We start from the raw sequence: 17260 nt of genomic DNA on the forward strand, positions 1-17260 counted from the left end.
TGCGAGACCTTTGACGTCCTTTCCTTGCACACTGCTGTGACTTACAGGTACGGTACATACCCTTTATTTAGCAGTGTAAAAGATTGTAATGAATAACAATAAAATGTCTTTACCAAGGTGTTTTCTTTTTTTTTTTTTTACAAAACGCTCTGAGACTCCAGTCGTGATTTCAGCATGAGCCCTTTTTTGTGTTACAGCAGAAGTGATGCCCTTTAACTTTATATTTGGTTGCCCTTTTTGAACTCAAGTTAGTCTTTATCGAGCAGCTTTTTTCCCCACAAATTGATTCATTGAGCTCAGCGGGAGCCCAGAGGGAAAAAACATTTTCTTTATCCCTGTTGAGATTGGATATCGATTCCGCACCTGCCCTGCTCCACAACACCACTATCCCCTGGTGGGAAGCCTCCGAGCCTCTGAAAGAAAATGTGGAGTCATCCCGAGTCACATAAAAATCATCTGTAGACACACAATGGAAGTTGAAGAGTTTCTGCCCATTAAGGGTTTATTCAAGTGTGTTTGTTTAGCAGAAAAAGCAATTTAGCTTTATAAAAGGAAGCCAGATTGGGTTAGTCGCCTTGTGTTAACCAAAAAATAAGTAGCTTTTGTGCTGTGCCAAATCACACAGAGTCTTAGTGATTAGAATCAATCTGTCATGTCCATTTCTTTCAGATGCACTGTTTATAACAATTCATTTCAAGTTGAATTATTATGACAAGGGACTGTGAATTATTCAGTGCTTTTAAGAGTCTTTTTCTAGAAGAGGGCAATGATGAAAAAAGGATGACGTCTCCTGACTCAGTCATCTGTGTTTGAGAGGTGGCTTCCGCAGGATGTTTATGTCACATAGAAAGAGGTGCATGGCCACCAGTCGCTGACAGCTGACTCAGGAACAATAGAGGTCCACTCAAACACAAGGAGTTGTGTGATTAAGGCCCCTTTAAAACCGTTTGCCCTGTTGGCCTTCAGATGAAACCTCATACAACTGGCAAGTCTGAGGAAGTTGAAAACTCCACAGGTAGTGTTGAGAGAAGGAGAAGGCAAAAGCAGCTATATTCAAAGCAGGGCTTTTTATAGCTTAACGCCGAAAGCTGCATGCATTAAAATTCAGCTTGCAGCACGGAGAAAGTCTTCAGTCTGAACTTCTCTTATTTGCTTGCAGGTGCCTTTGGGAAGACTGCTGGAAGTCAATCAGTAGGGGAGCTGTCTTGACAGTGCTCAGTTTGAGCTTCAATCCAGTGCGACATTATGTATGGGCTGCTGTGTGAGAGTCTTCACGACTTCATCAAGGAGTCCTATGGAGATGATGTTTGGAAGCTGGTCAGAGAGAGAGCAGATGTCAGGTTACACTCTTTTGTCACTCATCAGGTAAAGTCTCTGTGCTCCTAAAATGAATAATATGTCTTACTATGTGTACACAGAGAATAATAATAATAGCTTTGAGGCCTCTATGGCATGCTCTTTCTCTGAAGCTTAATGGCCCTGATGTCAGAAAATCTATTTTTCTGACTGATACTGTCTGCATGTGTGTATCTGCAGGTGTATAGCGAGAGTGTGATTCCCCGCATTGCAAAGGCAGCCAGTGGAGTGACAGGCACGCCGTACAATGAGCTGATGAACTCCTGGGGTGTCTACTTCCTGGGCTTTGTAGGAAAATACGGCTATGACAGAATCCTGAAGGTAAGATTTCACACTGTGTCTGTGTCTGTGATATGTGAGAGAATTAGCAATGTGTTATCCTGCTAATGAAATGTTTCAACTGTAGATTAATGTCTACATCTAACTCTATCTATCTACACCTCACTCACTGTGTCTTCATTTTTGTTAACATTTCAAAACAAAATCTGTCAGTTCATTCAAAAGAGTTGTTGTTTTGATTTCTCATCAGTAGATTTTCCTCTGTATGAAGTCCAGAGCATTGAAAAGTCAATGTGTAGCTTGTGTACAAGTAGAGAATTATGGCATTGGCTCACAAAGAAGTCTGCTGCACACAGCTCCTTTTAGCCATTAGGTGAGTTTTGTTTCAGAGCTCCAACACTATTAAATCATTTCTGGGCAAATTAAGAACAAGGTCCTCCAGAGATTTACAGTAACGCTTTCATGAAGTAGCAGGGCTCACAAAAATGGATTATAAAATGAATGGTTAAAATCATCAGCAGAAAAAAAGGTAAATTATTCTGACTTGCTGTCATTTATATGAATCCGGCTCCAAAAATGATCTGTCTCAGTACATTTTTTATGGTTCTGTTGTATTTTTCCTCCACAGCTTCAAAAGACAGTGTACTGCATATAGTAATAATGTAAAAAATAATGTTTTCACTTCAACTTCTCCCCTTATATTGGTCTAAAATCCTTTTTAAGAATATTATTACAAACAGATAGCGCAAATGCATGTGACCTGTTACCCTTTACTTGCAGGTGTTGGGACGTCATGTGCGCGACTTCGTCAATGGCCTTGACAACCTCCACGAATACCTGCGCTTCAGCTACCCCAAGGTGCAGCCCCCAACCTTCTTCTGCCAGGAGGAGTCTGCCACGGGAGTCACCCTCCACTACAGGTCTGAGAGGAGGTGGAGGAGTGCAGAGGGGGCAGATTGATAGACTATTAGGCGACAGATGTTGAGAAGAACAGGGCAGATCAATAGAAGAGCAGAGCAAAAACATTGAAAGCTGGGCCGTTAATCTTTTCAGAGAGAAACTGAATTTTCTCCCTCTGTGACCTGCAGGAGCAAACGTAAAGGCTACCTGCACTACGCCATGGGTCAGCTGAGGCAGATGGGGAAACAGTTCTACGACACTGACATTCATGTGGAGGTGCTGTCTGAGCAGATGGTCGGAGACTACTCCCATGTCACCATGAGGTACTCCACTCACACACACACTTGCAAAGCTTTTTTAGACTCACTCTTTGGAAGTTAATCTATTCACTATACACATGAGTAATGCTTTGAGGTATTTGCACTGTATTTCCAATATATTTCAAAGGGAAATACTGTAATTTTTACTCCATTACATTTATTTGGTGAGAACAGTTTGTTCTTTCTTTCTTCTTTCTTTACCTCATAGATTAAGATTCGATATAGAAATCATACAAAAACAGTTTACAAACGACTTTGATTTGCGACCTAAGAAAGTGTCTGGTTTGGGTGTTGATGCTTTTACTTAAATAAAGGATCTGAGAGTGTCCATGTTAATGTAAATCTAATGTGTGTGTGCATGCAGATTGAACTTTGACAACTCAGCCTACCGCTACATCATGAAGGAGGACGAGGAGGAGCAGGAGATCTTGCCCATCACCTCGGATTTCTTCTTTGAGGTTTTCCCCTTTAATATCGTCTTCAGACAGGTAATCCTTTTGAGTTACCCTCCACAACATCATAACGGGAGTTAATGACCCAAATGAAGTGTTAAATGAATGAAACGCTCATGATTCTTTGATTCTGCAGGACATGGTGGTGCACAATGTAGGCTCAGGCCTGGCTACAGTCTTCCCTGATCTGGATGGGAAGAAGATCAATGACGCCTTCCTGCTGGCTCGCCCCCTAGTGGAATTCACCTGGAACATGGTAAGGCATCGCTTCACATGTCACAACCTCTTATCTGCAGGAAAATGTGTCTTGCATATGAGCTTTGATCAGGCTGCTGATGAGAACGCTGACGTTGTAATCTGTGCACAGATCATTTCCCACCCAAACAACCTGTTTGAGATCATGTCCAAGGAGCCTGTGAAGAGAGAGAGGAACCTTCACAACCGAGTCCAGAGTAAGAGTGGGAGCCATGCAAACACTCGCAGGGGTGTGTGTCTGGTGGGCGAGGATTCACAGACTTGTGGTCAGATCAATTTCAATGCAGCCACAAAAGACACACTCAATTTCAGTTTCATTAAACTAATTAAAAATAGAAATAGAAAAGAGCAGGTGTTCAGTAAAATTGATGTATTTTCTCTCAGAACATCAACATTAAACTTTGAAAACACAGCTGAATTAAAGTTGTGAGTTTAGGAGGTCTTTCAGTTGCTGAAATTGAATTGTTTGATGTCTTTATTCAACTCAAATTGATCAAATTTAGTGGAACTGATCCCAGCCCTGTTTGTTATGGATAAAGGCTTTGAATATGAATGTTTGTGACTCTGATTGTTGTCCCTGTTTTTCCCCACAGATTCTGACTATGAAAACGCCAATCGCTCTGCAGATGTAGATGTGGAGCTCATGGCTTTCCAGTCCATCATTGGAGATGATTACAAAGGTCATGGCCTTTCTGTTATCTACAGGCACATAGCAAGACCTGGACATACAAATAATGAAATTAGGCTATCTGTCTGACAACGAAAGTAATTCAATACACAGATACATTAAAATACAAAGAAAGCACTAGTTTGACGGGGATTTATAATCGTTTGCTTTTAGAGTTGTTTTGTGATGCTGTGGTATTATCTTAATTTAGCATAATTTACTGAGAACATGGGGGAAAAGCTAGTCGACCTCTGTCCACAGGTGACAGTCAACCTTACCAGCAGCTCTAAAAAAACATGTCATCTCTTATTTTGTTTAATTTGTACTAAAACTGAATGAATTTGTGGGGTATTATGTGTCTTCTTGGCTGGTGACTTTGTTAAGTCTTGTTTTCTTTGTGTGATTGCTAAGCAACCAGGAGAAACTGCAGGAAGTCACTGCTCCCATCCAACAAACAACCCAGCACAACACCCACTGAACACCATTAAATGTCACCAACCTTCAGACAGAACTGGGCTAGCTGTTTCCTGTCTTTATGCTAAGCTACAGTAATTGGCTGCCGGCTCCAGCTTGATATCAAACCTACAGATACGAGAGCGGTATTGATTTTCTTGTCCAACTGTTGGCAAGAATGCAATTAAGCATATTTTCCAAAACACTGAACCGTTCCTTTAAAAAAGCACCAAACTGCTACTAGGATGATACTGTTAACACACTTACACTCATTATCAACTGCAGAGATTTACCCTAACTCTCCTCTGCAAATCTGTGTTTCTGGCATTTGAATGTGTTTCTCTTTTAGACGGTAACAGTGCTAATGCGATGGAAAGCTGGGGTGATGGGAGCCGCTGCCTGAAACTAAAAGGACAAATGAGATACATGCCAGAGTGGGAGTCCATCATCTTCCTGGGAACTCCTGTGTAAGGCGCGAGCACGCACGCGCACACACACACACACACACATGCACACACACACATGCACTGACAAAGATCTTTATTAAAATGCTGCAGCTGAAAAGTAAAACATTCTAAAAAAGCACCAAGAGCTAAACTGAATTACGAAGCTGAAAATAAAAGCCCGGGCAGTGAATCAAATCAGGGGCCCATTCTAACATCACTTACCATGCATGAAATGAGCTGCTAATTAGCCTGTAATCAGACAGTGCAGCTCTTGTGAGCGTAATGGGAACCCATTTGCAACTGAGTGTTTTCCACAGAGTACATTACCAAAACATCCCCCTCCACCTCTAAAACATTTTGTTGTGTATTGACAAAACATACATTATTTATACAATAGGAAACATAGGATATTATCTTTCAGCCTTTTAATTCTCCTGTTTTTATGGAGAGAAATGTTGGAATCAATTCAATATAATCTGCATTTCTTCCTTTTCCCTTTCTCTGTCTGTCTGTATGTGTGAGTGCAGGATGGAGAGTCTAAGTGCCATGTTTAAGACCGGCTTGTACATCAATGACCTGAGCATGCACGACTCCAGCAGAGACCTGGTTCTGGCAGGGACTCAGCAGTCAGAGGAGCTGAAGAGAGCTCTCATACAGGTTCCCTGAGCCGAAGTTCAGATGCATTTTACATGTGTGATCGACTCACTTGTCAGTCTGTATTATGTAAAGTTGTACTGAAGCCCTTATTTCAGTCTAGCATCCCCAGATCACCTTCTGCCTGCAGACCTGAGATGAACAAAATAGATGGAAACTTGCTGTTTTTTTTCTGCCTTATCCTCCAATGTGAGCTCAGGAGCAGAAGAAGTCAAGCAAGCTGGAGGAGAGCATGAAGATGTTGGACTACGAGATGAAGAAGACCGATGACCTCCTGTACAGGATGATTCCCAAGCCAGTGGCTAAAAGGCTGCGCAAAGGAGAGCCTGCTGTCAACACTTGTGAGGTCAGGACTGTACATGGTGCCCACAGTTCACCAGTGATTTAACACTTGCAGTGCCTGAGGCAACAGAAACAACGACCTCCATCTTTTTTCATGTGGTGCCCTTTAAAACAGTAGTTTAACTCAGTGGGAATAGGTTCATCAGCTCTTTTGCCAAGAGTTAGAAAATATATAAAGCACTCTTGTGTTTGAACAATAAGTTACAGCAGTCGGTTCTACATACAGCTACTATATACTGCATAGATATGATATGATAGTTAACTTTTCTTATTCATAGTATTAATTACAAACAAGACAAAACATTTTAGTTAGTAAAGTGTAATGGGGCTGAAAAGCATTGCTACTTGTTTACAGAGGTCAGCTATTCCCTCCAGTTTCTTGTCTTTGTAAGATAAGCTACATGGCTTATACCTACACATTTCACATTTAAAGGGACAACGAGGAGTTTTGGAAAAGCGAAGCGTTTTCACACTACATTTATGAGCCTCTGCGCAAATTCTTTGACCGGGGCAAGACAGACTCATGTTTTCATTCATCAAGAATTAAAGTCAGAGGTTCGAAGACGATCAGATACCGTCGTAGGTCCGACCATAAGCGGCGATTCGGCTGCGTTATTCTCATGACTCACCACAAAACTGAAAGTAAAGAATCACTGGTCGGCTCGACCAGCATTTCCGCCACCACTAATAATAACAAAATAACGATAGAGACAAAACGATATATTTATCGAAAAATGGGCCCATTATCAAGTGTGGGTAGCGGAGATGCATCCACATTAACGTGAGACTTTTTTATAACCAAATAGAAACTCCTCGTTGTCCCTTTAATGTGCAGACATTGAGTGGTACTGCTATTCAGATATGTGCACCAAAACACTTGCATTATAATTAATATCTAACATTTCTAAAGAAGAACTGAGTTCTTCTCTTGCGCAGTGTAGCTCCACACACATCCATATCTTCTGAATTCTTGCTTCTTTTCCACTGTACTTCTTTTTTTTTTTTTGCTATAAAGAAATTCAGGATGAGAGTGAGAGTACACCACACAGAGTACAACAGACATTAAAAATGATCCATGAATGCCTGCCTCCCCTCTCAACCTGCCTGCTCATCAATTCTCTTATCGCTTTCCTCCCAGGTGTTCCCAGATGTGACCATTCTCTTCAGTGATGTCGTGGGGTTCACTCGCATTTGCAGCCACATCACTCCAATGCAGGTGGTCTCCATGCTCAACACCATGTACACACTGTTTGACACGCTCAGCGAGAAGCACCGTGTCTTCAAGGTTCGTGTGTGTATGTTTTTTTTCCCTCTGTGTACTGCACTTCACACAGAAGCTCTCCTGTGAAAGAGCTGCGGTTGTTTTCTTCTCTCAAGGTGGAAACGATTGGAGATGCCTACATGGTGGTTGCCGGGGCTCCAGAGAAGACAAAGTACCATGCGCATAACATTTGTGACATGGCTCTAGACATGGTGCGCTCCATCGATCACCTGAAAGACCCCTCCAATGGCAACAACATACAGATTCGTGTTGGTGGGTAAAGAGTAGGTGGACAGTATGTTTATGTTGGTGTTTGACTGAGTTTACCAACCTGTTGTTGTGTTTTACAGGGATCCACTCTGGCATGGTGGTGGCAGGTGTGGTGGGACATAAAATGCCCCGTTATGGTCTGCATGGTGACACGGTCCACACTGCATCTGCCATGGAGAGCAACGGCAAGGTAGGAGGGCAACGTAAACAACTGTGGTGATAACGCACATCGATGCACCAGGTTTGTGTGATGCTGTTGTGTGACTGGTCTTCTCTCTGTCTCGGTCAGGAGATGCACATTCAGCTCAGCAGTGCCACCTATGAGCACCTGAAAGGAAGTCACTTCATTTTTGAAAGGAGAGGCATCATTACCATCAAGGTGAAGGGTCAAAACAGTCCCCATGGCAACTATACCCACCAGATTAATTGCATTTACTCAGCCTTTGTGTCATGTTATCATTTGCTATTTGAGGAAAACATCCTTCCAATTGAATTCAATCCAGTTCAGTTCAAAGAACTGTCATTTATCCCCAGCAGAGCAATTAGGGCATATACAGCAGGAAACACAAAAATGCATAAAATAAAGTTTAAAGTATATATGTCCTCTAAGAAGTGAATATCCCCACATTGTGCACAGCCTATATGGAGAGCTGAGGCTGTAATCTGTGTTAATGGAAGATTTGCCTATCGTCAATCAGACTTAAAAATGTTTCTGAGTGTAAAAAAATATATATAAAATAAAAACTCACAATGTTTTGGCTCTGGGGAGTCAGTCCACTTAGTATTCAAGGTTGGTATTTGGAGCTTGCTTGTTGCTTTGCCAGTCTATTTTATCAGTGGGTCTGACTTTGAGGCTGCACATTTAGTGATAATGGAAGCAAAGTGACTCCCAAAGGTTTCCGAGGCAGCTGATTGCAGGTGCCAATCTTAAGAAAACACTAGTGAGTCGTTCTTCATCAGGGAATTTTGAATATGTGCCATTTTACGTTCTTCCACAGCAGAAGTTGTGCCTGTGAGTGTATAGTACTGTATGTCTTTGAAGGTGTTACACACTGTATATCAGACATCTTTAGGTTCAAAGCTGAATCTCGTTACCGTTTTCCTCTCTTCGTCTTTTTTAAGGGCAATGTTGAAATTGAGACCTACTGGCTGAAAGGAAAGAGGGATAAGGATGGGAATGCTCAGGCAGCGTGTCCTCAGTTCGAGACTCAGACCATCAGCAAGGCCATCAGCAAGGCCACCATCTCTGGCCCTGAGGCCACAGGGGATGGGGAGGGACTGGTAAAAAAAATCAGATTTAGACAAGCTTGAATGGTGTATGCTCTCATTTGCTTTATTGCCACCATCGTCATCTCTGATCGCCTGACTCGCCTCTGTCTTTGCCCCCAGGTTTTTCCTCTGGTGGCCGGGGAGGACGAAGATGATGTCAAGTCTATTCGCTCTCATCGCATCAAGATGGAAATTTCAGGCCATTCTCTAGAGGAGTCGATTGAAGAGTGCCGGGTGGAGGAAATGTCCGTTCATAAGGTGAGAGGGAAGATCTGCTGGCTGATTTAACAACATTGTCTTGCTGTGTTTGATTGTTTTCATTTATTGGGCGGTCATTAGCTGTTAGTGTTGTTTTACACTTCTCAGTAACTCTGTAATAAAATCAACTGCTCCCTCCCTAGTCCCACTATAAGGATGCCTTGCAGGACGGCCTTCAGGACTCTCACCTGGAACTGGACTCACCTGAGTCTGACGGCAGAGACTCCATCATGGAGTCCCGCGGCAGCTCCTGTGACTCCCGCTGTTCCAAGAGTGCGATGTGCTCTGTGTCGTGAACTGCAACGTGGCACCAGCGTTTGTTAGCTGATGCTACAGTCAGTAATTCACTTCTTGTACAGCTCATTTAAAGCGCCAGATATTAGGAGTGAAGTGTTTGCTGTTGTACATGGACTAGACTGTAATGCTTGAAAATCTCTTGTGGCCTTTGTGTGGTACTAAAACTCAGCGTAACTTCTTTAGCTCTGACAGTATAGATATCAGTTGGAGCCATCATTTCTGAACAGCTGCCTCAGAGCTCTATCAGCTCCATTAAGTGACACTTTTTTTAATTAATACATCACATCAGTCACTTTAGGGGCACTTGCCACTAAAAAGTCAACACTGGAAAACTTTCTGATCGTGTTGCATGTTTTATTACCAAAAAGTGTTCGCTGCCATGTGGTTCAGCTGGACATGAGCTCAGTAATTTCCTGCACTGTTTGTTCCACTGCACCTTGTAGATTTGACATCATCCTCTGAGAAAATAAACCACTTGGAGTCTCTCCTCTGTCCCTCTCCCTCCTCATTCCTTCATCTCGCACGTCTGTATTCATTATTCTATATCAGTCTCGTCAAATATACAGCCACAGCGCAATGTAAACACTTGTCAGCTCAGTGAAAATAAAGAGCGATGACTGCTGAGGCTTTCTGTGGATTGGTGTGTTGTTTGTCTTGTCTTGTCACTCAGAGGCATTGGCATTCATGCACACAACATTTGCATATATTTTACATTTTTTTTATTGAACACATTTCTCAGTGGATATGTAGATATAGATGTGTTTTTACTGTGTGTCTGTGTCTGTGTCTGTCAGATCTGACATGCACAACATGTGTACCTGCATCTCATTGGAACTCCAGTGATGTTAGTTGAAGCCTGGTAAATAGTCTCGGTATTCCAGCATTAAACTGAATGATAAATGTATATTTGTGATTGACAGGTGTCCTTGTTAGTGCAAAACTCGGTATCAGGCACAAATAAATATCAAATTAAATGGGAGGTAAACAAATGTACCAAAGTTGCTACAATCTTTTTTCAGGAATGCAGCACACATCCATAGACACCACAAATCCAAGAACAGCATAATCCATAATTACTTTGATAGACAATAGAAATATCAGCTATCCTGGTCTGGTGTCACAGTCAGACAACGTTTCCCACAGACTGGTTATCAGATGAACTGCACTTATAGGTGGCGTCCTCACGTTCCAGGCTGCATCCGTTGGCTCTGTTGGAGTCTTTAGGTGATGAACCGATGGAGCAATGCAAGCAGAAAGCATAAAAGAAGGCCAGCAGGAGCAGCAAGCAGACCACGCAGAAAATAACCACAATCAGGATGGTGTGCACTTGCATGTGCAACTCGTCCCGTGGGAGCTGCGTGGTGGTGCTGGTGGTTAGGACACTGAGGGTCAGTGGAGCAGCAGTGAAACTGGGCTGGGGAGTCACTGTAGGCAGCTGCGGCTTCATGGAAGCGAGGTGGGTGACTTCCGGCATGACGAGAGGCTGGGTGCACTTTGTGACTTTGAGATACCTGTTGCAGCCTTAGAGAGAAATGCATCTTGTGATTTGGTTTACCACATGCAAAGATGAATATTCACTGTACTCTCTCTTTACAATGAGCACAAATGACATTAAACAATGATTTTGCATCCTTCTTAATAAAATGCAGTCTTAGCATCACAATTTCATATTGCATTTATGAAAACAAACAAGAATATGATGTCTGTTGTCCGTCTTGTGTTCTTACCTGAACGTGTTGCCTCTGTCTCTTTTGATAAGCAGAGCTTGGGGAAATGACAAAGACGGAGGACCAGAGAGAGAGAGAGAGAGAGAGAGGGGGCTGGACCAAAGAAGCGAGGTGGCTGGCTGACCACGGATAACAGGGAGGGTTGCCATGGCAACACGTGCTGAAGGGCCACTAGCATGGAAGTGACATCATACCACCACAAGGATGTGTATTGAAGTATGCAAATGAAGATGTAAGAGTAGTTTAAACAGGCAAAAGAGCAGTAAGTTTGAAATACTAAAATATGACCCAAACCCAATAATTTACAGGTGGTCTCTTGGAGCTCTGCAGGGATTTAAATATCTCCCCAATCAAAGGTGAGCTTTGGAATAACAAATATATACAGTGAAAACAAGTGAGTGTCAATCACTTGTAAAGAGCAGAGCCCTGAGATTGATCAGGCTCTCCAATGCTGCCACCTGTTGGTAAGAGAAGCGGCACTGAGCAACACACTGCAAAATGCAAACTCATCTCGTCAGCGGCCTAGCTCCTGTGCCGTCTGGTCTCTTTCAAACAGCCCATAATGATCCTTTAGTACAAGTTGTAATTGGTCCCACACCCCTGCTGTGCTCGCTCAACGGGTGCTGATGTCTAAAAAATGTTTTAGGAATGGCACCAAATTTTAGTCGCCATGGAGATGACTCAATTATGCTACTGATTTTCAGTCATTTTGTTAACACTTAGCAAGTAAATCAGAAAGTCCCCCCCCCCCCCTCCCCCCAAACCACTCATAAATACCAGACAAAAGAAAAAAAATTCATTAACATAATTTCTGAGGAGGACACAGAACAAAGCCTGCCAGCTGATGTGATTTTTGAGTGCTTTCAGATGGTTAATTACAGCTCCAAACAATAGAAGCAAAAGATCCATTAAACCCAAATGCATCTGAGTAAAAGTAAAATGGCTGAATGGAAGACATGGCCTATACACCAAGGTCGGCCTAAAGGACAAAGTGTGAAGGAAGATGTGGGGTGGGGTGGGCCCTCAAGCCTGTGGGAGATGAGATTACCTGCATGAGGAAGTCAAGGATGTGCACAATGTTGTTTGTGACTGAAAACAGAAGGATTTTTACCTCAGAGTTGCTCTGATGAAGGCTATTTGTATTTGAGCATGGAGCACACACAGTGCTCACAGCTGGACTTGAGGGCTGTAATACAGCCAAGTGCCTCAGTGGAGACTAGGCTTCCAGGCAAACTCTAACAGATGTACACATTGCTTCAAAAGAGTCTACACACTATGTAATAGTCCCAGAATTAACATATAAAACAAACATTTTGAGGAAAAAGTGTCCCCGCTGAAAATTAGTCAGCCTCTCTGCGTGTAATTTCCTGCACTGTTTGCTCTGCTGTGCCTTGAAGATTTGATATCTTGTTCTGCCATGCAAGTGCATAATTGTAGACTCTCTTCTCGCTCGCTCTTGCTTTTCAATTAGTCTCTCGCTCTCTCACTGTAGGATGCAGGAGCTTGCCATCGTGGGGTGGAAAAAAAAACAAAATGATGGCTTAGCAGCAGCGGATCAACTTGTTATTGTTCTCCATGTCTCTCTGGGAAGGGTTGCCATTCACAGACACATTCATGTGTCTTCTGTCTTCCACTGACAATTCTTAAAACTATAATTTGACCATAGTATATACGTCAGCTCTTATGGCTCATGTGTGTGTGTGTGTGTGTGTGTGTGTATATGTATGTGTGCTATGCGATTACAAGAAAGCACAAGAGCATTAATGACTAAATCATTTTACTGTGAAAAGTCTCAAAACACATACTTTACACTCACACTGAACTGGTCTCTATGTGACTGACAAACCCCAACAGTTCTACATGGCTACACACTCAACTTTTCTCAGTATTTCCGAAAGCACACAGATTCACCAGACAAGGATCCTTGGGATAAGGGAGAAACAAAAACATACATTTTTGGGGTAGAACAATGATTAATAATCCACTTATCGTAGCTAGAAATGTTTCAATTCAATAAACTACATTTGCAAAATGTAGTATGTAAAAATAACACACTTTGTAAAAACAATATTATCGTTCAAATCTGTGAGGGGAGCAGGATCTGTCAAAGGTGAGGTGTGTTGATACTTAATCAAGGGGAATATTTCTTTGAATCCCTTATATGATGGTGGTTTACAGTTTGACTGGTCGGTGTCGACACAGGCTCACTTCTTCTTCTTGTTCACAATGTTGTTGCAAATCCAGTTCATGCCATCCTGCAGAAACAAAAACACAGCAGTTAGAAAATGATCAAAAGCAAAACAAAGCCAGAGAAAGAGGTTGCTTAGGTCAACAAAGTCTCCATCTAATCACTTCAGACTCATCAGTACAATACTGTGCAGCAGGAAGGAAGAGAGCGCTGTTATAAGGTTAATTATGTTACATCTGAAAGACAGATCAATAAATCAACGTGGGGCTGACCTGAACTCCCTCTCCAGACACAGCTGAGCAGGCCTGAATCTGCCACTCACGGTCCCGGTACGTGTGCAGGTTGAGTCCCTCAGCGATCTCACTGGCCGGTGATGCTGTGGCCAGATCCTGCTTGTTGGCAAAGATGAGCACTGGAACGCCTTTTAGGTTCTCCTCATCGATCAGCTCAGACAGCTCCTGCTCACACAGGCAAAACAATGACCTGTATCAATTTAATGGACTCTAATTTTTGGTATGTTTTTGTTTGTCTGAATGTATTGGCATGCTGAAATGAGAACTGTATCAAGCTCACCAGTCCTGTCTCTTCAAACCTCTTCTTGTCTGCACTGTCAATAACATAAATCTGAAATAAAGAATACAAAACAGTGAGATCCTAATAATTTTGATTAGAACAAACTGAAAAAGGGAAATATATCTCAAGTATTTGGTCTGCATGTCAGTGACTCTCTTAGTTTAAAGCAAGTCAGTTTGACCTGACAATTAAACAAACAGTCGTCACATCGTTTAAAAAATGTCCAGTTTCAGTATGATTATGGTGCTGAACTTGTGTCTTGTATGTGGTTTCCTGTCATGAGCAAAACACATCATGCATGTATGTATGCATAGTGTGTGCATTGTCACTCTATGCATGCAGACCAAATACTTGAGATATATTTCCTGTTTTCTTGCTTCCATCATGTTTATTCTGTGGTGTATTTTCAGAGACTTGCAACAACACTGAGGAAGCTAACGGAGATCCAGACTGGACCTGTCTATTGAGTTGGGGGTTTATAGCGGCCACTCACCAACAGGTCTGTGTTTTCCAGGTACTTTTTCCAGAAGGGCCTAATCTTCCTCTGTCCTCCAATGTCCCAAACATTAAGTTTCATTCCATGAGAAGCAACACTCTTAATGTTGAAGCCCTGAAGTGAAACATAAAGCAGGAGTCACTGCACTGCACCTCGGTGTCTTCAGTTGAACGTGGTGCCAGCGTGCTGCACCTGCAAAGCCTTGCAGATGGCTATGAAAGAATTCATCAAATGGCCAATGGACTGGTATTACAGGTGTGTGCATTAAATTAAGTTTGGTTACTTTGTATTTCAATCTTACTATGTATCAGCAGGGGTGCGACACATACTCTGGGTGTTTGCAAGGTAATGGTCCCTTTGTTAATCCGTAGTTGTTTTTCATAACGCAGTTTCAGTTGGCACGGTTGTATAACAAGTTTATCCCGAGGGCCAGCTGAGGAGCAAATCTGAGGATAAGACTGGAAGGATCAAGTGCAGTCTATGTGTTTATGTGTCAGGTCTGATTTAGCTTTGTGGTGTCTATTGACATGTCGCACTGAACTGCATCCTCTCTGCCTTGTGTCTGATGCGCTGTCACACTAGTCCAGGAGCTGGCAGTACATCTGCTCTGTCTCTTGTCTGTTTCAGATTAATGCAGCGGTATTAGATAATCATATTAGACGTTAGATCACATCCAAAGGGAGTGATTAAGAAAAAAAAGGAACTTGCAGCGATCTTCCCAAAATGGTGTCGAGATCATGCAAATCAGGAGGGTCACATAAGGCCATGGTTTATTTCCAGCTGAAAGGTTATTTAACATGTAGCATAACAGGATGATCTGACACCCTCACATTATTGTTTTCCTTATTGGTGGTTAAAGCATGTGTACTGTGAGACCATTCATTTCACTTCACTGGGTGTCAGAAAAGCAAAGGTCATCTGAATCTCATTACTCTGAGCAAGAGAGTGTGCTTGTCTCACACGATTAGATTGCAGCCCCCCTGCCCTTCCTAATGCTGGGTTACAGCTCCATGAAAACACTAAATGTTGAGGGAATATTTATGCCAAATGAACCTTATTCATCTAAAGTAGACTTAAAGATGAGCGTCAGGTAATTATGTTATAAAGTGACGCAGCTTTTTCTGGTAGGATGAATGAATGGAACCAAAATACAAAACAAAACACATTTTGTGACATTTCCTGCTTTTTGCAACTCTGTATCCCTGAGGTGAGGATGTGAAAATGTGAGTGTGACATTTAACAATGACTTCTTCTCACCTGTGTTGGCGTGATAGTGTTCACATCCTCGGAGGCGAGACTCTTTAGCAGGGTGGTCTTGCCGGCGTTGTCCAGCCCCAGCAGCACTATCCTGACCTCCTGCTCTGTGGATCCCTTCAGTTTCTCAATGACAGAGAGTAAGCCCTGCACGCAGGTAGAGGTGGGTGAGGTAGAGGAATAGGGAAAACACAGAACCAGGCAGATCATTCGTGGCCTCCTTCAGTAGGGTGAAGGTACTGATCTTGTGTTGAAATCGAGAAGCGTCATGACAGATCATCAAATGTTTCAATTTTGTAATGTTTGGGGTTAGAATACGGAAGCACAGGAACGATTTAGCAATAAGAAAAGTGTGACTACAATAATGGTCAGAATGACATTGAATACCTGTCTTTATGTATCTGAAAAACCAAAATATTACAATGAGAGAAAGAGCAACATCTTTTCTTTCCTTGGAGGCAAAATGTTTCTTATAATAATCTCAAGACAAATAAAGAGAAAGCTAAAAACTAATGAAAACCCCACTGACCTCTTTCTAGTTTGAGGTCAAAGCTCCCCTTACGTATAGCACTGGTAAGCACACACACACACACACACACACACACACACATGGACATAGTGTCCATCTTGCTCCACCCACCCACCCACCCACCCAACGACCAATCTCCAGCCCTAATATCTGGAGCTACTACATTGCTCCCACCCCCCATGCTGTAAGAATTAATCTGTTGCTTTATTTGTAAAAACACCAGTGTTGATTTGAACTTTATCCATTTAGTTATTTATAATTTATAGTGATCAATCTGACGCAAGGTTGCACAACAGCAGGCTTGAGCTTTAGATATTTGAGTCAAGGTGATAGATGCTACAGTATATGTGTGGTTTAACAGTACATCAAAGGCCTTTATAGGCTCCATTTATAACTATAACAACAGTTTGTATATTGTATCAACAGAATTTGACACAAGGAATTTAGATAATCCAACAATCATGTCTGGGAGCTGCGTCTACACAGAAATTCCATGAAAACACATGATGATTCATACTTGATGGCTCATACTATGAGTCTAAACCCATTACAACAAATTCCTCTGTGTCAAACAAATACCAAAGGTTCACATTTGGTTTTATAAGACCTGTGGCTCCAGATCAGGTCACTTACCTTTTGAGCTTCTCCCATGGTGGCGTGTTTCCCGTGGCTTGGCTGGAGGCTGCAGCTACATTCTCCAGTGAAGCTCACACAGGTGTGTTAGCTATCCAGGTCACCCAGGCTAGCTGTCCAAAACAGGTACAAGCAGCCCCCTTTTTTAATTTTCCCCCTTCCTCCTCCGTAAACTTGGGAGAGTTAAGTGCTATGTGTGTATCTGATAGTAATGTCTACCTGGGCGTCAATTGCACAGTCGCCGTGGAGTTAGCAAGCAGGAAGAGGGGGAGGGTGGACGGGACTGGGATTAGGAGGCCAGAATTAGCCCTAGTCATCCATGCAAAGGCCACTCCATCCACCCTCCCCCCTTCCTCTGTCCATCCCTCCATCTCCACTTTG

The 17260-nt window shown here is 42.5% G+C and overlaps 2 protein-coding genes across 2 annotated transcripts; one reads left to right on the forward strand and one right to left on the reverse strand.

Annotated features, from left to right (window-relative positions):
- Positions 1 to 1115: 1115 nt before the first annotated feature.
- Positions 1116 to 10103, forward strand: LOC146979925 (soluble guanylate cyclase 88E-like). The gene is made up of 18 exons (XM_085789953.1): positions 1116 to 1365; positions 1537 to 1677; positions 2416 to 2555; positions 2724 to 2858; positions 3220 to 3343; positions 3444 to 3563; positions 3675 to 3759; positions 4156 to 4242; positions 5032 to 5149; positions 5656 to 5785; positions 5982 to 6128; positions 7263 to 7409; positions 7502 to 7658; positions 7736 to 7845; positions 7945 to 8034; positions 8778 to 8936; positions 9045 to 9182; positions 9326 to 10103. The coding sequence occupies exons 1-18, from the start codon at positions 1246 to 1248 to the stop codon at positions 9476 to 9478; spliced, it is 2301 nt and encodes a 766-aa protein (XP_085646079.1). The 5' UTR covers positions 1116 to 1245; the 3' UTR covers positions 9479 to 10103.
- Positions 10104 to 12966: 2863 nt separating this feature from the next.
- Positions 12967 to 17154, reverse strand: arl3l1 (ADP ribosylation factor like GTPase 3, like 1). Its single transcript, XM_085789954.1, has 6 exons — positions 16880 to 17154; positions 15721 to 15864; positions 14461 to 14577; positions 13968 to 14018; positions 13667 to 13852; positions 12967 to 13461 (listed from the first exon to the last, which is right to left on the reverse strand). Exons 1-6 carry the CDS (start codon positions 16895 to 16897, stop codon positions 13411 to 13413), a joined length of 567 nt encoding a protein of 188 aa, XP_085646080.1. The 5' UTR covers positions 16898 to 17154; the 3' UTR covers positions 12967 to 13410.
- Between the last annotated feature and the right edge of the window lie 106 nt (positions 17155 to 17260).

This window comes from Trachurus japonicus, chromosome 10, assembly GCF_045865225.1.
Source record: "Trachurus japonicus isolate A0001 chromosome 10, Traja_1.0".
In the NCBI taxonomy this organism is placed as follows: Eukaryota; Metazoa; Chordata; class Actinopteri; order Carangiformes; family Carangidae; genus Trachurus; species Trachurus japonicus.

Bases quoted from the DNA above. Each gene is read 5' to 3' on its own strand.
- arl3l1 (XM_085789954.1), bottom strand. The intron at 14,578-15,720 runs GTGAGAAGAAGT...GTTTCACTTCAG, and splicing joins ACACTATCACGCCAACACAG to GGCTTCAACATTAAGAGTGT. The intron at 13,853-13,967 runs GTGAGCTTGATA...CTGTGTGAGCAG, and splicing joins GGTTTGAAGAGACAGGACTG to GAGCTGTCTGAGCTGATCGA.
- LOC146979925 (XM_085789953.1), top strand. From the start codon at position 1,246: ATGTATGGGCTGCTGTGTGAGAGTCTTCACGACTTCATCAAGGAGTCC. The intron at 3,344-3,443 runs GTAATCCTTTTG...TTGATTCTGCAG, and splicing joins TTAATATCGTCTTCAGACAG to GACATGGTGGTGCACAATGT. The intron at 7,659-7,735 runs GTGGGTAAAGAG...TGTGTTTTACAG, and splicing joins CAACATACAGATTCGTGTTG to GGATCCACTCTGGCATGGTG.